Source organism: Falco peregrinus, chromosome 5 (assembly GCF_023634155.1).
Source record: "Falco peregrinus isolate bFalPer1 chromosome 5, bFalPer1.pri, whole genome shotgun sequence".
NCBI classification, from domain to species: Eukaryota; Metazoa; Chordata; class Aves; order Falconiformes; family Falconidae; genus Falco; species Falco peregrinus.
This window is the reverse complement of record NC_073725.1, coordinates 22464324-22488037: the sequence shown is the minus strand read 5'-3', so window position 1 is coordinate 22488037 and position 23714 is coordinate 22464324. Positions and strand designations below refer to the sequence as shown.

The following is a 23714-nucleotide window of genomic DNA, read 5'->3' as shown; positions in this document are numbered from 1 at the left end:
ACAGGAAAAGTGCTAACTTGCATGCGCTACCAAACCATCACTGGCTGAACAAGTTTGGGTAAATGGCGCTTTTCAAATAGGGTGTAATACACCTGAGGAGAGATATTAAATATCATAACAGCATTTGCAGAAGACCACTCAGAACACAGACTGGGATTACCGTTGTGAATAGTGGGTAATAAATAAATCCGTGTAAGTAGCACAAAGTCAAAATAGGCTTGTGACTAACAGGAGGGAAATAGCAGTAAGTAATTGCAACCTTTTAGTCCCTTTTATCTGCTACAACCTTGCAAGGCTGCAAACAAGATGGCAAAGAGCCCGCAGAGAACGGATGCCATCTCCATCAAAGCAGTGATATTACCATTTACTAGTCTGTGATGGACTTCATTTTGGGAACAGAGAGCTAGCTTTAAAGAACAAATTCATCACGAGCTATCGAGAAAGCAGCAGGACACTGTCACAGGTGAAAAGAATGAGGAAATGTGAATGTTTTTCATTTCTAAAGGGTTGATAAAAACAATCCAGAACCAAACCTTCAACTTTCTGCATTGATAGGGGGTGCGGGATAGAGGGGGAAGAAGGCATGAAAGAACAAGTATTGGCTTCTAGGGTGGAAACAAGAAAGGGTAATGAGGCATGATTCTCTTTCACAAACATACAGTAAATATGAAGAAGTAGCTACTAAGGCAAGTCATTGGCATGTAAACAAAAGGATTGATGCATATCGATGCCTACAGGAAGAAAGAGGAAGGAGCAGTCTTCCATTCTAACAAAACAAATGGATGCATTTCCAAGAAAATGCTACAAAGCAAAGAGAGCAATAATTAGCTTTTTTCCTTCCCCAGAGTTTATGGTCTTTTATTCAAAAGAAGTTATCATTTGCAGAGCTCATGATGATTAGTCTAGAGGAGAGGAGGATCTCACTTCCCTTTGGTACAAACAGGTGTGACAAAAGTCTCGCACTTCTGCAGGTTTACGAGTCTGCTGCAGGAAACAGTATCCTCTAATTCTTGGCAGTATCGCAGAAAGAACTCTGAGAAAGAACACCGAGGCTGACCCAGGACCATTGAGGACTGCCAAGGACAAGCCAGAACCACCGAGGATCGCCAAGGATGACCCAGGACCACCGAGGACCACCCATAATGACCCAGGACCACCAGAGACTGTTGGACTCCCCTGGAGCACCACCCAGGTTACTGGGGCCTGCAGGTGGCATTTTTGCAGTCTGAGGATGAGCAGGACAGCGGGGGGTGGCTGTCCTCAGCCAGCTCTCGCCTCAGGTACCAAATACAGGGGGGGTGAACATGAAGCCAGACCCACCCTGGCAGCGTGCACAGAACAACAACCCGTCAGCACAGAAGGCAGATGCCCCATCCCTGGAAACATTCAAGATGGACAGACAGCTCCTCCCATGGAGAAGCAGGCAACTTCAGTTCTGACACAAAGAATTTTGGCCAAGATTGGACAGCAAACAACAAAAAAATAAACCCAATAAAATCCGATTTAAAAAAAAAACCCAAACAAACCACACAATAAAAATCAGTTTCATAAACAAAAAAGCTCTACACTCTTCTTTTAGCACTTTTGAGAGGGCATGCATGCTCCTGTGTCCCGTCCTGGCCTCCCCAGGACAGGAAAGACACTGCCATCTGCATTGCAGGCCCACGGGAAGCTTTGTCTATGTGTCTGTACAAGCTGCAAACCTGACCTAACTCCTCTTTGCTTCACACGCAGTCAGGAGCAACTGACACAACTTCAAGCAGAATCGGGCACCAGAGACAGGCAGGCCCTGCCTCCTTCCACATCGGTCTTTGGCAAACGCTACAACTCACACCTGCAGCCCACGTTCCACACGGCAGACCCGGCACACGTTCACCCGAGGCACTGGAGCGTGCTGAGTCCTCAGGGGAGAGCACCCAGCTCTGGCCTCAGAACTGAAAGCAACATTACTGTGGCAGTCAAGGCACTGCAGAAAGGCAGACCACAGGCACAAAAGCTTGCTCCTGACTAAGCACGGTTCAATTACGTCCTGAAAGCGGCCCCAAAGACACAGCAGGAGCTGCGCGATGCCTCATCAGCTCGCCCCTCTCTGCCCTGTGCTCCACCACACACAGTACACGCTGGCAGTGGCATTTCTTCAGCTTCCTCACCCAGCTGCACAGAAAAAGGTGTCATCAACATACAGAGGAAGACACAAGTATTACCACCAGGGATGCTGACTGCCAGCTTTGATGGTGATTTCCCACAGCCCATCTAAATTACTCGCGGCACTGGGCACAGTGGGGGAATTTGGTTGGGCTGAGTCACATGTAACCATGGGTTTCCTTCAGCCTTCTCTTCCAACACTTCCCAGTTGGGGAGCTTCCAACAACTGGGGAGCGTTCAAGAAGGCAGGAGCTGCAGTAAGAGCCTCAGGCAACTTTCTGGGCCATAGCTGAAAACAAAGTCTAATGGCTCAGCACCACTCTAGAATCTGTCTGCCTTCAATTTCTTTAATCCATCTTCAGACTATTTCTGTTGTTTGTCTTGACAGCCAGTGTGGGAACATAGTGTGCGCTACGTCTTTGTGTGTAAGACCCATTCCTGTCATTGCTGTCAGCAGGTTTCTATGGAAGCCAGTTCAGCTGCTCTTGCTGTGGAGACTGGATGAAGCTCAGCACCTCCAGAGCATGGCTCCTGCCATCCTCAGATAAGTGGAAGGAACTGGCCTTTGGAGGTACTGCCTTGCTCCCTGAAGTGACAAGAAAGCTGAGACAATTGCTTCTTCACATCAGGGAAGTGAATTCCAACAGAAGTGAGTTGGCAGAATCTCCCAGGAGACCTGTAGCAGAGTCAAAACCTGAGCTTGGGTTTCTCATTCATCCTCTTTTAGACCACTGTTAAAAAAAGTTATTGTCACCTTCACCTGTTTTCTATTTCTATATAATCCCACGTCTCTACTTTCATGAGCAGAGTCATATGAAATTAAGTTTGTCTATAGTGCAAACGGGTTCTACTGTGGATAATCATAATCTCCTTATTGAGTAAAAACTGTTGTAATCTCTTTATACATTCACGATGCCAAGTCCTAGACTTACCACTACGCCTGTCTTGAAAAGGAGGTAATGGACCGTCTGTGTCACATCTGCGGCGTGCATTAGGTTGTGATAAGGGTTTTTGTGTTTGCTGTAGCCAACCTCCAGAGCTTCCACAAAGGACACCAGGGCAGAAATGGGGATCTGAGGAAAACAGCACAGAATTACAAACTAAATAATCACCTGTAACTGCTAGCATTCAGAGGGGAGCATTTTGATAAGAGGTCCCAAAGAGCAGTTTGTACTTCACAAATAAATAATACGCTAACGCATCTGAAACAGGCACTCAACAGAGGGAGTGAATCCAGGTTATTTCCTGAAACTGGCTTTCCCATCCCTAATTACAATATGGATGAATCATTCCCACACATAAATACACGCAAGTATACTACCAGATGCTGTCTGGAAGACACATACAGTACTAAAAGTAACAGAGCGCACTTGATTGATTGCCCCTGGAGAAATATTTCTAATTAGGCCACAAGCATCTGTCTGTTCCCCTCACAACCCACTGGAATAGATCTCTGCTTTAGCATTCACAGTCAAGATTTTCTAACAAAACACATCATATAGGAAGTCTGGGATACTCTACTAGAAGGAGTATCACTTATCAGACCTTCACAGTAAAATCCAGCCTGCCCATCCTATGGGATTGCCGTGCTTTTCTGACTCCAAGAGTAGAACTGCACACATATGAGAAAATGCAGTTCAGGGGATTTCTAGACAGAAGACTATGCAGGCTCAACAGAGGGAATTGGCAACATGGGTTCTCCAGTTTCATCTACTCAAATGGCAAATACCCTAAACGTTCAGATGTCCATAGCTAGAGGAGCAGCAGGGGAGGATGCAGTTCTGACCAGTGACCTTCTTCAAACATTTATCATTGAGCACAGGCAGGTCCTCAAGAAGTACAGCAGCCAGAGATCTGCAAACCCTTGCCAACCAATGTCAGTGGGGACCCTGGGGAGTGCATGTGTCAATAGCAAAAGGGACAGCAGAGGATCTCGGTGGGGAGAACGTTCAAGATCTGAGAGCAGTGTTTCTGCTGTCCAAATTTAAGCTTGCTCAAAGTTGGAGGAAAACATGCTCAAAGTTGGAGGAAAACATACATGGCATTTGCATCTGCAAACCTCTGTCATGATTACGGAATTAGAGAATAGTTTCATGGTTTGGGTTGGGAGGCACCTTGAAAGTTCATCTAGTCCAACCATCCAGCAATGAGCAAGGAATCTTCAACTAGCTCAGGCTGCCTGGAGACCTGTCCAGTCTGACCTTGAACGCTTCCAGGGATGGGGCACCTACCACCTCTGCACAACCTGTGCCAGTGCTTCAGCACCCTCATCATCAAAATTGTCTTCCTTATAACTAGCCCAAGTCTACCCTCCTTTACTTTAAAACCATTTACCCCTTGTCCTAGTGCAACAGGCAAAAGTTTCTCTCCATCTTTCTTTACAGACCCCCTTGAAGGACTGAAAGGCCACAGCAAGGTCTCCCTGGAGTCTTCTTTCCTCCACACTGAACAAGCCCAACCCTCTCAGACTCTTTTCACATCCATGCCCCTGATCATTTTGGTGGCCCTCCTCTGGACCTGCTCCCACACGTCCATGCCTTTGTTGTGCTGAGGACTCCAGAGCTGGATGTAGTACTCCAGCTGGGGTCTCACCGGAGCAGAGAACAGGGGAAAAATTGCCTCCTTCAACCCATTGGCCATGCTTCTTTTCATCAATTTGAATCTGAAGTCAAGCTCTTCTTTTTTGCCTGCACGCTTGAGAGTCCTGTGAATCTCAGGAGAATGACACCACCGTTCCCACAAAGTATGTGTGAATCAAATGTAAGATTTACCATAGTTTTCATAACAAAGCCTGTTTGGAAGTCTACTTCATGGTGTCCCATTGCAGTTCAAAGGACCATTTCAATAACAGTTGGTCTTGTTTACTGGGGAAAGCACAGTGTCCATGAAGACTTTCAAAAGGGCTAAAATTGCATTTTGAATGGAACAAAGCAGGAGGAGAGGGAAGTTGAACAAAATCCAAGACAGAAGAAGAGACTCTTCTTTTAACTACTGACCTTGAAACGGTTGATCAGATCATAGCGTGTGAGAAGTTCATAGAAAATGAATTTCAGCGCGTGATCCCCACTGGCATCATTTAGTGCAAATACATCAAAGGACCACTTGTCTACGTTCTGCAAGAGTGGGTAGAAAAGACATTTAATTAATACTCAATTGCTAACAATTTACATCTACAAACTGAGAATTAGAGTGGTGATGTAAGCATAGAGCTTTTTTTTTTTTAACTTCTCCAATCCCATTTAACCATTGCACAGTCTTAATTTACTCATCAGCATTGTATGACTTGTACTTAAGAAGCTTCCACTATGAACACGTATGCTGTTTGTTTCTTCTAAAGGTGGCAATTCTCCACACCAGAATTTACTGGCAAAGTCTGAATCCACAACGATGAGAATCTTGGTTTGCTTTAGTAGCTGAAACATTGGGGTGGTCCTATTGGGGCTGATTTCACCCTCCTTTGTCCCCTACCCATGTGCTATGTCTATGAAAAAAAATAATTCACTTGGAAGGAAACAGGAATAAAAAAGATATGCTTTTGAATTATATCAAAGCCTTTGGCTTTTGCTGTTGCTACAGAGTTCTAATGACTTTATATTGTGGTGCAAAGCACTCCAAGGCTTTGCTCATGCTTCAAACACAATAAAGTGATATGTTTCTTGCCGTTAAAAAAAAAAAAAAAAAAGGCACCTATGGTCATATTTTTACCATTTCCTGTTCAATCAACCAAAATAACTGCTTAGGAGAATGGTCTTGCTAACCCCAAAAAGCAACTTAGTTCCTTTTGATTTTAAGATTAATCCTGAACTGTGATGATTGCAGCTTACATTGCCCAAAGACAGCACAATGCTAATTTTCCTTTTTTTGGGTTTTTTTTTTTTGTTTTTTAAAGATAAGCGAGTGCAGTGGGGCTTTCAGAAAACTACAGAGCAGGAGAAAATCACAGTAATGTTACATTAAGTGTTAACAATGATAGAAAAAACAACCTTGATAACAGAAGAGAAAATATCTAATTACAGTTGGGAAAGTTCCAATCATCTGTAAATTAGATATTCATGCTGCAGGGTGGTCAGTCAAGAGAGCAAGGAGGGAAAGTTCACTTCCCAGCTCCTTGATAAGCTAAAGTATAAGGTATAAACCTTCTTGCAGAAGGCTGAGTTCAAATCTCAACTCTTAGGAAAGGCCATGAGAGCTGACAGCACTCATTATCTAGCAAGGTAAAGCTCCTCCATCTCAGAACTGGATCTTCCTGAAATCCTATTGAACTTTTCCTCTTCCTAGCAACAAAGAAGAAAGGTGCAGAAGGACTTAGGGCTACAAGAATAAAATACACATCAACCAGGCAGCTGCATCTGGCACAGGGCCAGCTCTCCATCTCTCTTGCTTGCTGACAACTTTGAGGAATTTCCCAGATGGATTTCTCCAATCCTTAAACCACAGATTACACATTGACATCTGTACACTGACATTTCTCTCCACTTTCAAACTCTGTGGCAGGTTACCTCCCAGCTCCTTGTGGCACTTTGACCATGAAAGATGACTACATTGCACACACACACATGCACAACTGCTCTCAACACAAGAAATGGAGGTTGGCTAGACCAGTGTTGAATACTGTTAAAGATTACAGTCCAGCCGCCTGGTTTTAGCAAGAACAAAACCGTTAAATTACAATGATCTACCAAGTTCTTAAAGCCCAATCCACCTTTGCTGTTTGCTGCCGTGCTCATGTTCCACGAAAGGACTAACTTCAAGTCAAACGCAAAGGACAGTGACCTTTAACCACGAGGTGTGGTCAGTCACCCATATGGCAGCACAGCTACAGGTTTTTGACATTCTGCATGAGATCAGTGTCTTTGGTACCGGTTCTCTCCATCACAGGCTGATCCTGACAGCCTTGCTACTAGCACCATGCTGATTACACAAGAGCTGAGTATGCCCCTTATGGAAGTATGGTCCACAGAGAGGCTGATAGGGAGTGACTATCAAGGATGCTGAAGATTTAGCTCCCCTTTCACCTATCCCAGTAAATCGCTCGCTCAGCAGTTGATATTACAAACCGTGTGGAGCCCACACACTGAAGGCAGGGTCCAGCTTCTCTGGAGATGATATGTGGCCCAAGTCACAGAAGGGTAACCATAAACTGCAGCTTTTCAACACTTTCAGTAGGTGTTGGAGAGGAAAATCAATGAGAGGAAAAATTTCCACCAAGAAAACATGTTTAAAGCTCTTGAACAAACTTAGAAAATGGGCAAGAAAAAGAATGCCCAGAGCATCCATTTTAAATAATTAAATAATAATATGTCATTAATTTTTAATATTTAAGTAATATGTAATAAAATAAACTAAATAATTTTTCAGTACTTGAATAAATTTTAACTATTTTCCTGGGGTTCGAGTGTTTCTATTTTGTAATCAGCTATCTCAGTCAATGAAGCAAATTAATTTAACACTGGCATGCATAGAATATTTTTGTCCTCTGGCCTTGAAAAGAATGTCTTCACTATGCCGAAATTTCATTCACTGTAAAGGCAATCTTAGCTTGTAGAAATACATGGGGGTTGTTGCTTGATATATTTCTCCTGGAGTTTATGTTGTGTTCTTGCAGCAGATAACATTTGCCAAATCGTGAAACTGCACAACAGTACATCTGAACTGTTCTTTCGTACACAGTAACAGTTAACAACATAGATGGCAAGTTTCACAGTACAGCCATTTAGATTATACCAAGGGAGAAATCCCTGCTCTTGTCAAGTCAACACAAGTTTTGCTATTGACAGTAATGACAGCAGCATTATACCCTGAACAACCAGGGGAAAAAAGCCTCTTAACAGAATCATGAAAGTGTCACAAACTGCTCAGAGGCTTGCAGCAACACCAGTTACGCTTTGAAAATCAGTGGATTTTATGACCTTCAAAAAACCACAAACCTAACACAGAAGTGACCCCTCTATTGGGAAGAGATCTAGAGAGGCAGAACTTTATGGATGTCTTGTGATGGGGGAGAAAAACTGTTTCTTCTCCCTAAGGAGAGCAGCAGAAGCAAGGGATGGGAAATTTTCTGTGCTACACATGTCTCTAGGTCACTGGCCCTGTAGCCTCAAAAAGTCCTGTAGTCAAAAGCTGCTCTAATGCATAGACATATACACACTAGGGTGTCACTGCAATGAGATCCAAGGTGTCTTCCTGCTCAGCCCTGTGGCCTTATTACTTGGTCATTGCCCCACTGCTTGGGGGAACCTAAACATGAAGGGAAACACCAGTTCTTCCTAAATACTCCATTTCCTGCCTTTCTCTCTGACCTTAACCTCCAACACTTGATTGGGTTTCTAAGCCAACGAGCAGATGCAGGGATACATGTTATTCTGCTCAGTGTTACTGGCAGGCCTGGCATTTTTCTAGCCACAGACACAAAGTCTGTACTACAGTCACTGCAAGTAACTACAGGTTCTGCGTTCATTACCTCTATATTAGCTAGCCCAGAAAATATTGCCATGACAGCACAGACATCGAAAAAGGCTGAAAAATTCACTTCCAAAGCAGGGAACTACTACAGCAGCTTAGCTAATGTCAAGTTCTGCCTGTAGAGCTACACTGCTCAACAGCAGATCACCACAAATTACTGGGTAAATTAACATACCGACTTCTTCAAACATGTTTAGATGCATGGTATGCATAGCCACCACTCCAAGGAGACACAAGGCTCATCACCCCTTTTGTGGCAACAGGTCTTGCATCATCACACCCATGGGATGCAGAAAGGCAATTAGGCTACTGCACTAGAAAAACCAGTATCCAAGAGAGACAGAGAGAGACATAACTGCTGGGCAATCAAATTAAAAAACTGCCTAACTCCTCATCCACTGAAAAAGCAAGAGAGATTATATACCTAGGACTTGCACCGCTACCATTCCATCTGCATTTTTTGCAGAAGATGCAGTATTTAATTGTTTTATTAAAACCAACTTCCTTTTGCCAAGCTGATTCCACAGCTTTGGGTTACTCAGTGCACATGTCCTGTCAGCCACGGCAGCAAAAAGGAGAGCACATAGCTCAAAAATAAGCTAGTTTTGACTCCATGTCATCTCAATCCTTGTCCTTATTAACAGGGCATTAAGGGGGAAGTTGGTTATGGCAATCCAGAACAGCTGAAGAGATGTGTATGGTACACTCCTACACCCTTTGGCATGCTTAAACCATAAGCTTGTTTTACAGAGCACACCAAGCAGTTGGCGAGTTGTCAAGTTTTCTCATGTTGCTTTACTGGACTGAAGTAAGCCACAAAATGGACCATTTTCCATTCAGGAGATGCGACTGGGAAATTTCAGATGAAGTAGTATTTCAAAGACAGAAGAGTTCTTCAAAACAAGTAACTCCCATTTCAATCACATCCACTACCAAACCCAAGGCTATCCAGGCAAAGACATATTCTCCAGAGTTTTGGAAAAAAAAAATACATCCTAGAGTACACAGTGGCCAAGCGAGCATTATTTCACTCTGGGCAAAACTAGTCAAGGACTTCGTGCTTATTCACGTGTCTTAACTTACTGATATGATCAGTTCTCTTGATGACATGTAATCATTTGAAAACATTGAAAGAGGAGAGGGATTCTGTAGCTTAAGTCAGCTGAGAGTAGCTAATGGGTTTTGGATTTGTATTGTTACCACTGAGAAGAGTATTGTTACCCAGGAGAAGAGGTACCATTATAAGGAAGTCCTCTCATGAGCTTGCTATGGGGTTTAGTTCTAAACGAACAAAGATCTAATTTGCAGGAGTGAAGCTAACGCTTGTCAACCTGCACTCGAAAGAAGGTCTGGATGGATGCTTTCATTTTGTACGTGAAAAGCATGTTTGGTCATTCTTCTTGCATTCAATGGACCTTCTGCAGTTCCTCCACACCTTTTCATGTACTATCAAAAATAAATAAATAAATAAATGATTCAGTATCCTACCTGTAGGTCTTCCCAGTGTGGAGTAGAGCAGTAGAATTGTTTCGTGAGCTTTACACATAATGTCCGTGTGTATTGCCCCACCATATCACTTTCTCACCATTGCATGGCATGGCTGAACCACATGCAACATGTCATCTGCAAAGCTGCTGTGTAGGCAGTTGGTCGCTAACTTGTATTTGTGTTCTTCATAATTCCTGCCTAAATCAAGAACCTTGCAATTGTCCCATGGATTGAATCTTCCTTCCCACCTCCACACCCCCCGCCCTCACCCCCCAACTACTTCTAATTCATTTTCCTCTGAAACCTCAAAACTCATAAAAGGGTTATTATTCCTAAACTGGTTTTGTCGCTTTGAAAACCTGAAGCCAAGCAATACAAGAAACTCCCTTCTCTCACAGCAACTGATCCTTTTCCTTCTCCACCTCTCTCCATCTGTATTTTCTTTCTTCCCTGTGGGAGGTTGTGATTGATTCCAGCATGTTACTAAGTCCCCAGTTTAATCACTATAATCTAGAACAGAGCTGTAACCTTCACAACCTGAAAATGGCCACAGCCTTGAACTCTATTCTTTCCTTTATTCAAAGGATATTCCCTTAGGCCAGTAATGATTAATGTATGTGAACTAAACTAAATGTCAGAAGGAAGGAAAGGGCAAGTGCTAAGACCCCCTTACCAAGTCAAATATCACAGTGTTGTCTTGATGCTTTGTATAGCAACACCCCCAACACCTTTTTATTTGGATTACCTTTAGCACGCCGATTACAGCTGGTGGGTAGCTCAAACCGACCATATTTGAAGTCCGTCTGTACATTCTAGCAAAATAAAACAGGTAAGGCAACGGATAAATAAACAAATCAAAACAAACAAAAGTCATAAAGCAACAGACCATTACAGGAGACCTTATTTAGCCCAGGAAACCCTAAACAGAATGTGGTTTTTTTTCTTCCTTCTTATTCCTAACCTGCACAATATGCTCTAAAATATTCTTATTGTATAGCCTAACTTGAGACTACACAATCCCCAGTATCTCATGGCTTGGTTTCCTGGCAAGACATCACAGAGAACATGCCAATATCAGGTCTTCATCAGAGGGAAAGGTTACACTCAAATAAACAAGATGCTCCCCGTTTTCCACTGCAGATGACCATACTGCTCTTTCAGCTCCCTTAGTCCTTGCTGGTCCACATGCAAGCCAATTCTGAACATGCTTCAGAAATCATTTGTTGTCTGCAACGAATCAACTCCAGTTCGGTACAGCTGTTACTTTTTCTGCATTTTTTTAAGATAGGTATAAAATATTTTGTCCGCTGTGTATGAGTGTTTGAGGGATAGAGAGAAAGAATAAGGCAATATCAACATCTGCAACCACACTAAACAAAGCACTGAAGTATGTACCAGATTTTAAACTTGTTTTCAGGCCACACTGTGTTTAGCAGGCTTGGTGAAGGCAGAAACACTGCTAAAGCTAAAATGCCTTTCCACAGGTCGCTCTTAATTCCACTTAGGCAACGTAGGACTAAAAGGGGATGATGGAAAGCTCTCTTTTCCCATCTGAAGTGATCCTGTGTCAAGTCTCCCTTCAGTTCCCTTTTGATTTGCCACGCTCTGCGCTCAGACCAGAAAAAAGGCAGCCCCTTTTGCATAATTACATTCACCCACTCCCCAAATTACAGAATTTCTTACCCCCTCTTCAATCCAGCAAGGAGACCCATAGCCTTCTCCTAAGTGACAGTTTAAGCAGTGACCCTCTCCCTGAGCTCAGGAGAGCCACCATCCTCCTCTGATGCCGTATCATATCTAAACGCTTCCTCCTTTGGGCCACGTGATCCAGATCAGCTGGAAAACAGCCCCCTGCAGCCAGCTCTCTACAGCTCATTTACCTCCTTGTTGAAGCAAGGCCCCCACTGAGAGGGAGGGTTCATTCACAAATACCCTGTCAAATACAGGAGAAATGACAGGTTCCACCTCATAACAGTTTGCTGCCACTCTTAACACATGTACGGTAACTTTGGTACACAGATAACTACACAGGCCATAGACATGCCAGTGGAGGCTTCCGTGTGTCTCTGAGGGCTGTGGTCCACTGCTGTGCCCAGCACAGAGGGCTTGTAGGCTCTCACTGCCATTCTGATGAACAGCAAAAGGTGCTCTGCTTTTCCATTCCTGCCTTGAGTTTTGCTGCACAGACCTGGCACCTGCCATTTTTGCCGCTGCCTAAAGTCTTCTGACAGCTTCACATGTGCCAGCCCTCCTTCCAGCCTGAAGGAAGAATGCCAGTGAAGAGTGGTCACTTGAGAAGAAAAGGTAAGATTGGAAGTGAGTACGAATTGAAATGACTACATGTTTTAAAGGGTTCAGAAAGTAAAATGAGTTTTAGCAGTAGGTTCTAATGCAAATCACAACAGAGAAGGCTGAGAGGAATCCATGGGTCTTTTGAAATCCTCCCTGAGCTCCAGGCTTTTCACGTCACTCTTGCTCTATAGTTCATTCCAGTAACACCATGATACAGGATTTTCTTCTGTTTCTTAGTAGTACTTCATGAGGAGTACTAGACCACAGAGTCCAACAGAGGCAAGGGAGGGCTTGGTCTGGATGGACTGAATTTTAAAAGCTGTCACTTCTGACCTTGGGCTATGCAGAGGTGCATATTCTCTGTCAAAATTATTCCAGCTGTGCTATTACATCTGTATTATGGCAAGAACAGACCAGTTCAAGCTGTTGCTTAAGCCCAGGTTTCAAGGTGCTATCCAGCTCTGTGTAGAAACATCATTAGACGCATAATAGTCTTCAATAAAGTCATCTCCTAGCTATTTGAGGTCTTCTGGCCTAAGGTATTCTCCTCCACCTCCTGTCTTTGTGTCATCACATACTACAGGCACAATTTGTGGTGCCTCGGCAGCTACTAGAACAAAGTAATTACATGCTCCTTTACCTTTCCACAAATATTCCAGCTTGTACTGCATGGACAATACTCCTGAACCGGGGTTTTTCCTCTGTCCTTTTGAGCATCATCCCCATCTGCCGTGTGAAGGTAGAAGCCAACCAGTCCCGGACCTCCGAGGGCACAGAGTCGGACTGAATGTCACTGAGCTCATCTTCTGTGTCCAGTAAACGCCTAGAAGGAGGAGTCAAAAAACGAGTAAGCAGAGTCCCTTGAAGAGCACTGCAACATTGTTAACTAAAAAGAAACTCACATATATTCTAATTTAAGCAGTTGTTAAAAGTCTTTGGTTTGTCAGCCCTAATGGAACACAACTGTTAAAGTCTTCAACAGATTGTCTGTTCTTTCACATAATTAAATATCGGATTATGAAACTCACTGGTAGGCCAACAAGCCAGAAGTATCAGCCTTCTGAAGCACAACTACACAATCACCCACTGACTTTTCACCTTCAGCTTGTCAATATTCCTGACCTTTCTGCCCTTCAGAGCTCATTTATGGTCATGTCTAACTACCCAGTTAGTATCGTACAGTCTTCTCCTTTCCCATTCTGGTCATCTGAGGTGACTCCACAAGTGCATTTAGCACTGGGGAAATGGCACAGAACAGAGAGGGGAACTCCTCTGCAATGTTTTACCACTCTAGCTCTATCATGAGCTGGAGTAACAAATTTTTTTTGTTTCAAAGACTTGATACAAGTAAAAGATTTAACACTATTTGAAAGTAATGCAGGAGCAGGAATTTAGGAACTTTCAGAAAAAGTGGGACACAATTATTATGAAAATATTTCTCCAAGAGAATATATATTAAATTCATGATTGCTTTTGATCTCCTCCCCTGCTCCAGGAAATTTAAAGAAGCTTTTAGACTAAGGATTGAAGATCTGTGCTATGCAGAATACAAAATTTTAATGATTAAAAACATATTGTCTGTGAGTAATAAATATTGGCTAAAACAGCCTTCCCAAATGATGTGTAAATTACAATTTTGTGTCATTGGTACTACATATAAGAGTGCTGACATCTGTACTTAACTCACCTAGTTTCATCAATGTATACTGACTCAAGAACAGTCGCAGCATATTCCAAATTCTTCTTTAGGTCTACAACGGAAGCTTCCCCTCTTTCTAACTGCTTTACCAAGGACCGCAATCTAGAGAAAAGGAAAACAGAAATCTGATTAGTAAAAAAAAAGAAATAGGTTTGAGAGTAGGCATCAGTTCAAAACCGGATCCAACATGAGACCTAGCATACATGATTGGCAGGTGAAAAATTTTGGAAGCCTACAAGGTTCTTCAAGCCATATACAAGAAACCAAGAAAAAAATCGCTTTTCAAAGATCAGTCACACTGATTCCAGACAAACGTCATATTTAGGCTCAAATAATTCAGTGAGTTATGCCCATTCCCTACTGATACCGAAATAAGTTAAAAGAGAAATCAATTGAAATTTAACACAGAAACTAAGAGAGGGCATTTTCATTCCAGCCGTAAGAAAGGAAGTAACTTCTTGAGTAGTACCTTTTGACAAATGTCAGCCAGTTATGATGACTGTTGTACATAAATGCAAAATTATATTAAGAGTATATTTAAAAATATTGCAGAAATACTCTACAAGGTTACAATTTTCATTAGGTCAAGAGGTCACGCTTAGACTATTCCATCTATATTAAACAGAATTCATGGAAGTTTTTTTATCAGGTTATTATTATTATTTGGGGCATAAATAGACTTTCTGAAAACAAAAATTTATGCAGAAAATATCTCCTGTGTCAAAGACAATATATTTCTGCACTTTTCTTGTCTTTTCCTCTCCTTTACTCTACTTTCTGTGGCAAATTAGAAAAACATAAAATGGAAGAAAGAGAAGAAAATGTAAAAGTGAAGAGTAAAATCTAAGTATTTTAAACAATACAAGATTATACTGCTTACATATAGGAGAAGAAAATTGTAATTCCTTTAAACAGACAATGGGATAAATACTTGACAAGTTAAACATTTTTAAGAATGTCTTCATCCTTGTTAAACAGCAGTTAAATAAATATTCAAATGCACATTTAACAGTGTAGCAGTAATCACAAGTTGTTCATTTGTCCAGTTCAAGATGCAAAAATGGAGAAGCAGTCATGTCATCTAAAATTTGTCTTCAATTTAGGAGACTACTCTTCCTTAGCTATTTCTATAGTCCATGAAGAAATATAACCTTTCCCACAATGTAATTCAGAGCTACAGCCCAACATATGTGCCTGCTCCTGCTTTGTCAACCTCAGTGGGAACCCAGCCTCTTACAGTAGACTTGTGCATGAAGTTCTTAAAATAAAGTGAGTATCTGTATTCCCGTGGTATCACAATGCCCCTGGGGCAGCAGTGCTATCAAGAGAAATCAGGTCTCCATGGGGCTGTATTTCATGGCAGAGCTGAGGAGCAGTTCATCTGCCCATGTGTACTGCACCAACATCTCTTCCCAGCTGGGTTTCCTTTCCCCCCTTTCCCCACATAAACAGCAAGGCTGTGGAGAACAAAAATTATAAAAAAATATTAATTCTTCCTCTGGCTAGGTCACGTAAAAAACACTCCTACTGACAGTGGTACTGCTGACACATATTTACAACTTTACGTATTTAGCTTTACATACTACAAAGCTACATATTTAGCTTTACAAAGAAACTTGTGCAAGAAGCAGACCCTTCATCTCCAGGAGGATTGATTCATCTGCTTGTCGGCAGTCAAAAGCCCAAAAGTATCGTTCAACACCTCATTCCTGATGTCAGAATGGAGATGGGAAGGTCAGTGGGTGTACAAATACACTGAACACAGTTCTTTTCATCTCTGTAAACTAGGTGGAAAACATTCAACCAATTCTGGGACCCAGCTGAGGGAATCCATGGAGCAGCCTCAGCCCCATGGAAGAAGAAACATGGCTTGGTGCTTCCATTTCCCTCTTCCATGCAACTGCACCACCAGGTGCGAGCAGCAACACATTGTGTTTGATAAGCAGAGCTAGAAAAGGTGTGCCCCCACCTTTTATGTTGATTCCAGCCTCAGGCAGCACACATGGAACACAAACTCACCTCCTCCCTAGAGCCAAAACATTGATCCCTCCAACCCACTCCCAGCTTTCCTTGCCAATGCAAGAAGGAAGAGGAAAAAAACCCACAAACAACTCTCATGTCCAAACAGTAAGTGTTGGTTCACATGCCTCCTCCTTCCTTCATCTCGTGTATGGGGAGTCCAGGGACGTGACCCCTTAACTAGTTACCAGAAACACTGTTTGTACACAAGCCACAGGAGTCAATGCCACAGAAGGAACATTATCTTTGGCTCTTCCTGACTTTTGTTTCATTGATTTAGATAGCCGGCAGCTCTATGCCACAAGCCATTCAAAATTCATGTTCAATAATAGCACAGTGAGTAACAGTTGCTTCATGGCACCAACATTCATCATCAAAGAAGATTATGCAGAGTACTGAGTACATCAATCATTTGGAAAAACAGAAGTACAGTTGTTATAATAAAACCTTGTCACACGATCCGCCGCTCTCATGTGAAAAAAAATTATATTGTCTTTGTCTTACCATCTATTATGTATAACTATTTCTGATTCATTGAGTCACAGCAGCAGCTGTCAGTTACCTTTACTAAATAGGAGCCCAGTGATAGTTTGTCTTTGCATTTCATGTATCTCCATTTTTTTTTTAACTAGTCCTAAATGTGACGATAAAGTTAAGGCCGGGCTGTCCCACTGAAGGGCATCCAGGCAAATTTATTAGCTCAAAAAGTCTGTTTCAGGGTGGCTGAAATAATTCCGGCGTTCAATCAAATTCACCAAGCCATTCTGACTGAAATAAAAACATCACCACGAACTTCTAACATGTTTTATTTTTAGGAGCTTGAATAAAAGCAACGGAGGCAGAGGGCAAGATGCTGACGTCCTTTCTTTACCCCACAGACTAGTCAGTGCAGCAAGTGAGTAGGGTTCAGTCACTTGCACTGTTTCACAGGAAAATGCTGAGTCTGCCAGGCTACTGACCGAAAGAAACATACTGATGTAATTATCATAATCAATTTAAGGAACCCGGTTCATAACTTCCTTTGCTTTTACTGTAACTGTCTATTTGTACGAACAAAACACTTTTTTCAACCAAAGCATGTTTTGTTCTCTTCTGTTTTAAAAAGTTCATTATAGACTGATCAAAACCTATTGTTTCTCCTCCCCCCCCCCCCCACCCCTTTTCCTTTCAAATTTAGAACTGAAAATTTGCAAAGATCAACCAGACCTAGTTCCGCTGAAGCCCATGGCACTAGTTATAGGAGAAGCAGCCAATTCCTCTGCAGAAGGAGATCCCAGGCCAGAAGGTAGGTGTTAACCATTTCTAATATTAAGCTGTCTTAAGACCATGGCACATGCCACAAGCAAGCCATGCTGTAGGTCAGCCAAAAGTTTCTCAGATTACGGTCATCAGCACAGCAATTACAAAGAACTGGTTAGTCACACAATATTAGCTCTAAATCTAGTTGTTTAATTATATTAAGATACAGTTAATGCCTTTCTTAATGAGATTTCTAGGGAAACTGTTCCTCCAGCCTGTAAATTCTTTGTGAATATGTGCCAAGTATTATGGGAAAAGTCTGAGAGCCTTTGTTCTGTTCACTTATTTCACATTTTAGTCCTCGGAATGAATCTCTTAACTGCCCAAGGAAAATCCTAGTCCTGAGCAATGCTATGTATTTTAACTTCCTCTGATCACAGAGGGAGCTCAAGTAGGTGTAAAGTCTTGGAAAAGGGCCAATTCCAGAACACAGCCTACCGCACTGCCCTTCCAAGAAAATATCCATATGCATCCATCACAAAATACCCTGAGAGTATCTACAGATAATCCCACTGAATTCAGCAGAGCAATATGGTTGTGTAAAGCAGGCAGGCTGGGTCCCCAGTGAAGGCGAGAGGTTATCCGATGAGTATGCCGCTCTGCAGCCCTGCTTCCGCTCTTTAGCGTTTCTCCCTGAGGAACTAGCAATCATAGGATTCGGGGAGTTAGAAAGCAAATGACTAGAAACTGAGCAACTGAACCCTGTCCCTCAAAGATGCACAGCTCAAAGACCCAAAGCCGCTCTGCATCCAACTGAATAACAGGGAAAAGCGAAGCTGTTTTCAGCGTGTTCTTGAAATGTAAAATTTCTGAGTAACCGCTCCAAGCATTCTCTTCTCTGTTATAAATAAAACAGTATCTGTGTACAAATATTTATCTCCTTAGCTAGAGGGCTTGCTTTTACGCTGTTGATTTTTTTTTTTTTTAAATAGCATTACATATCACTTCAGAGAAGATTAACACCCCTGCAGTCTGGATACCAGTCAGCTTCAATTAACATGCAAAACACATGTATTGTCTGAATACTTGGGGCAAGTTCCTTCAACCGGTGTGAAGTCTGCAAAGCTGCTTGGCTAGTCTCTGCATCTATTTTCAAAGCTTTATGGCTGTGATTCACCACACGTTTTCAACAGTACAACTCAATCTTTTGCTCTGAGAAATCATTCTCATACCATTGGGCTGGCTGAGGAAAAAAACACTTTGCACATTAAAAATAATAATAAAAAGAAATATCAAAAATTCTGGTATCATTACAGATTACCACAGAGGGAATATTTGTCCCTGTTTTATTCCTGATATTAACGGCTAAACAGTTTGATACTGACAGCTAAACCTGACTAATGTGTTGTTTCAACCGCAATAGCCTACTACCTGACAGGTGAGGTTTGTAGAAAGCAGAGAGATTTTTTATTACAGCTGGGAGAAGAGAGCAAACTATTGAACACAGCACTGCTAGAGCTGGTGAAGTACTCTCTTGAGACAACGTTCCTTCATCAATTAACACTAATTCTTTGAGATCAAAAGCTATTCACAAGCTTCTGCTAACTCTGATAAAAGTTGCATTAAGAAAGCCTGCAGTGGAATTCCTTATCAAAACTGAGCCCTGCCCACCTAGCGAAGGCCCCCAGCAGAGAGGGGAACTCTGGGCTGAAGCGACTGCTGCTTGGTCCCCTCTGACATATGCTGAAACTGGACATCCCAGAGCTCAGGTGATAGACCGAGGGAATCAAGTTTGATGGGTCAGTCCTAAAGAACAGGTTGGTGGAAGAAAGGACTTGTATGCTAGAACAGAAAATCCCTGTGAGTGGATTATTAGCCTGGGTTGGGTGTACAAAAGTTTGCTACAGATAGAGGTTGGAAAAAATCATTCAGGGTTTCCTGTCTCCCATCTGAGGAGGAGCAGCAGAAGGTAGATGTGGTCCACAACACACCAAAGAAAAAAAAAAACCCAAAAGCTTTTGATTTATCTTTCTGCAAAATATGAAAATGTCCTGAAAAACTTTAAGAAATGTGAGTAAATTAGAACTTCTCCCACCCCCGCTAATAGTGACACAGGTAGCTAAAATGAGTTATTGGCTTCCTGCCGCAATAACCCCAGAAAAGATGTGTCATTCTTACTTCCTTTCAAAGATGTATGTAGTTCATACACACAAATAGAGAAACCCTTTTCATAACACTAAATCGTTCCACAGCTACAGCTATACGTGAGAATATCCCTTCTCAACTCCTTTGTGGGAGTTTTACTGATGTACATCTGGTGCAAGAAAGTTTTGCATAGAGAAATTTTCCGGATGCCTGACAAAAATGGGTGTATGTAGCAAAAACCCATCAGGTTTCATATCCTGAATGTTGGTTTCATATCCCAGAAGAGAATCTGTTCTTGCTATTCCTCAGGTTTCCAAATCTTTGGAATCATCTTTTCAAATTTAAGTTGAAATTTCCTTAAACAGACAATAACCTATTGTATCCAGTGCAATGCTGACACTGCACTCCATTAGCAAAGTCTGGGGGTTCCCTCTAAACATAAAGCATCCTGTAACACATTCTGTAAGAAATCAGATCTGCTCTTACAGCCTCTCTCTTCTTGCAAAGTAACTTTGTGCTGTTCAGCCACTTCCTTCAGTCTCAAATGTCACCGACTTTCAATGGAAGTGAGTGTACTTGTAAAAGGTGTTGCAATTGCATATAGAATAAAAATGCAAGCTGCTACATCCACATAAGAAACCATTTCTAATAATATTGCCATGCTTAATGTTTAGATAAACAAAATTTCCCCCAAAATATTGTCAGCAGTATCTTCAGAATGGGACATTCTATTCACAGGCCTGTTTATCACAGAGGTTCACGAGATAAAACTGGCACACTGAATGCCATCACAATTAGACACTAGTGAGGAACATTTTCAGCCTTGGATTCAGTAAATCCTTGTCACTCTGATTCTGAGGGCATGAATAAGAGGTGCCTTCTGCCATCAGTCTGTGTTTATGTGGCTTTTGTTAGTCAAATTACCCTTATGTAATGAAAACCCAAGAGAACGATTTCAAAGACAACTCATTCCTGATAACATTCTTTTGATAGCCAGCTCAAATAGCTTTTAAAAAAACCAAAATAAATAACTAAAATCAACCACAAGCTTTAGAAATGAACAAAATAATAATCAGAAGTATCCTGATTGCATAAATGCCAGCTTCAGTTTACACACAGAAAAAGACCAAGGGTTGCTCCTACAGGCTGGGAAGACAAACATCTGCTGAACTGAACGACAAAACTCTGCCTTCTGATCTACAATATATTCCTTACCCTTCTCTGGAAAACCACCACAATTACTGGTAGGAAATTATGAAAGTTTGAGAAACAGACATTCACTGCACAGTGAACTATATTTCTATTCAAGAATTGCTACACAGAAATAGATGTGCATCTGCTATCTCACTATAATGTACAAGCTCAATAAATCTGATATTCCAGGGACATACCAGGGTTTAGAGAGCATTTGCAGACCAGCTAAGCAGTGAGCATGTAGAAGGCCCGTCAGATGCCCCATGACAGTATCTGCCTGCCTGCTAGGGTGTAGAGAAACTGCAAAGCAAATGCACATGATACTTAACACTGCCCAAAAGTACCCAGAGCAGACTGCATGGGGTTATGTGGCATAATGCGTATGTGCAGCAGTTTCAGTCAGCTGGGTGGACAGATGCCTCCACAGTCTGCACACACAGCCTTTGATGTTCCACTCAAATAGTGGGTTGATGGGAGGGGTACGGCGCCCACAGAAAGTAATCCAGGAGCTCACCATGGCTTTTCACAACAGTCTGCAGGTATGATTCATTCCGCAGTCTGCCACATCTCAGTCTAAGGCTCTACATATAGAGCATGTGTGAGCCACTGAGGAAAAGATACAACCTAGAAAGCCAGCTCCAGCAGTAATCCTCACACAACTGAAAATCCTCAAAACACAACTGAAAATAGAGTAACTGGCAGCCTGTGACCCCATGGATTTATATGAGGCTGGATAGTTGTCTTCTGTCACTGCTTGATATAGAAAAATGCAAGTGACAACATCCAGAGGAAGCAAAACCATGTCTTTGCAAGGAGCAGTCACTGAAACACAGAGCATTGCTACACTGACATTTTTCACCAAAAGAAACTACAAGCAATTTCCCAAATAATTATTTTGCCTTCCTCATGTTTCCTGAAATAGGCTTCTTTAAATAAAAAAGAAATAATAATATTAAAGATATAGAAGTAATTGATTGGTTTTGTATTATTTAGAAACATGAAAATGCAACAATGGTAAGTTCAGTGGCCTTGGCAGGATGGCAAGCAGCTTGTTTCAACTCACCTTCAGTCAAATAAGCCTTTGACCACATTAGCCAACTATAAGTGAAATCATATATAGTTTACCTTTTCACTTCACAGCCATAAATTCCTCCATGCTTATTACAGAAAGGGAAGTCCTGTGCCCCCCAAATTAGTAAACTTTAGCTTACTGGACAATTTTCAATAAAACAACAGCCAGCAACTCCTCAGCACCAAATCCTTTGAATTTCCCTTCTCTCCATGTCCTGCTACTGCAGACTTCTAAAGAGTGTGCTGTCCTCTCACGTGCAAGCACCTTCCCCATTCTTGGGTTCTGACTTTGGGAACTGAATCAGAAAACGTAAGCAATAAAAAGCCTTAATGTGGGTAAAATTTTGATGTCAGAGTCTTTGGTGATGAGCTCTTTAGAAGTCTTGGCCATGGGTCTTTTTTCATTCAAGTCAACCACCTCACCTAGCACTAACCTTTTATAGAGGTGGCACACAGATGCTCATGGAAATCACTGGAGATGGATAGCCAGGATGAACCCCCTTCAAAGATGCCTGTTATATATTTCCTCAGGAAAGGGTTTGTTGCCTTTTTGGTGTGCCTTCCTTCCCCCACTAATGACAAAAATGAGCTAAAAGACAAGGTTAGGCAGCCATTGTGGTTTCAGACAGCTGAGATGAGGTGAGATGACTCTTTCCACTGAATAAACTGAGAGCTGAACAAGGGTAAACTTCCGATGTGGGAGAGAAAGAAAGGTTCTGTTTTCATAACTAGCCATCTTCTAACTGGTGTTTCCCAAAGTAAGCTTTCCTTTTGGCAGACTACTTCTTTTTGCAATGCTACTGTGAATGAGGGTTTTTGGGGAAACTGTAGAATCACTAAATTTGTTGAAAATGAGAACCAAAGACAGCAAATGAAGTCTTCAGGAATTAAGTCTTTCCAAGTCACTGGTGCCTTTTATAAAAAATTATCTCAGTTATGTCAGCTGCAAATCTAACAAAATTTTTATTTTGCATCTTTAAAAATAGGTACCTGAAATGAACCATCTAAATTTGCATTTGAGGCAACTAACACATGCTATCAATTTAGTGTTGATGCATCCACTGATGCATTCCCTTTTGTTTTATACAGAGGGAACATTTTTCCTTTGAAACCACAATTATCACATTTCTGGGTCCTTGAACAAGGTCATTATTCCAAATTATGCTAGCAGATTGCTTTGTGCAGTTCTGAATGTCAGAGCTCCATGTTTACTCTTTACTTAATGCTCACTGCAGAGATCAGGGAGAAGTTCAGCAGATAATTTCAAAATATTTCATTGTAGCCGTAGTCGTGCCCCCCATCTGCTACCATTAAAATATCCATGGGCAGAAAGTCTGCAACTATCTCATTCTTTCCAGTTCCTAAAATCAGTTATGTTCCAGAGCTGCTTTTAGGAACCCACAGGGCAGTCAGGCAAGTGCAGATCACAGTCCACATGCAATGTGAAGTTCAGGCAGGAGCACGTCCCCACCTGGCCTTCAGAAAAGTGCAGTAAGCAAAGGCAGGAGAAGTGTTTCCCAAGCTGTTTCCTTTCAGACCACCCTCAGCCACCAGCACTTCCCAGATGAAGACTACATCTCGCTTATATCCCACCAGCTATGCGGACAGACAGGCACAGACCTCAAACTTGTGCTTACTCTAATGGACCCCCATGTTTCTCTAGATCCCCAAGGCAGCTGCATGCTCTTGAAGTCATTACCACTGACCCCACCAGAGACAGGCAAACTGATGTTAGCCAAAGATTTTGTGCTGCATATAAATCCGGAGTTGTAAAGCATTTTCTCCTTAATGATCCATTTTACACAGCTGCTAGCTTCAATTTTTGCTGTGATCAGAGGTAACCTATTGAAAAAACATTTCAGATTTTGTTTTATTCTAAATTGGCATAAATAGCGAATACTCAGATTTCTGGTTAAACACTTCAACCATTTCCTTTATATTTAAAGGCTTATACCTTTCC

At 42.0% G+C, this 23714-nt stretch overlaps 1 protein-coding gene across 9 annotated transcripts in view; it reads right to left on the bottom strand.

The window, feature by feature from the left end:
- The window catches only part of LOC101920115 (dual specificity calcium/calmodulin-dependent 3',5'-cyclic nucleotide phosphodiesterase 1C), a 372306-nt gene that overhangs the window by 71833 nt on the left and 276759 nt on the right, over positions 1–23714 (bottom strand). For all 9 annotated transcript variants that reach the window (XM_055805463.1, XM_055805455.1, XM_055805462.1 and 6 more), the window contains 5 exons: positions 14075–14188; positions 13028–13210; positions 10841–10907; positions 5142–5258; positions 3078–3218 (listed from right to left, as the gene is read on the bottom strand). In XM_055805463.1, coding sequence (XP_055661438.1) covers positions 3078–3218; positions 5142–5258; positions 10841–10907; positions 13028–13113 — 411 coding nt within the window. In that variant the 5' untranslated portion in view covers positions 13114–13210; positions 14075–14188. The remainder of the gene's footprint in view (positions 1–3077; positions 3219–5141; positions 5259–10840; positions 10908–13027; positions 13211–14074; positions 14189–23714) is intronic.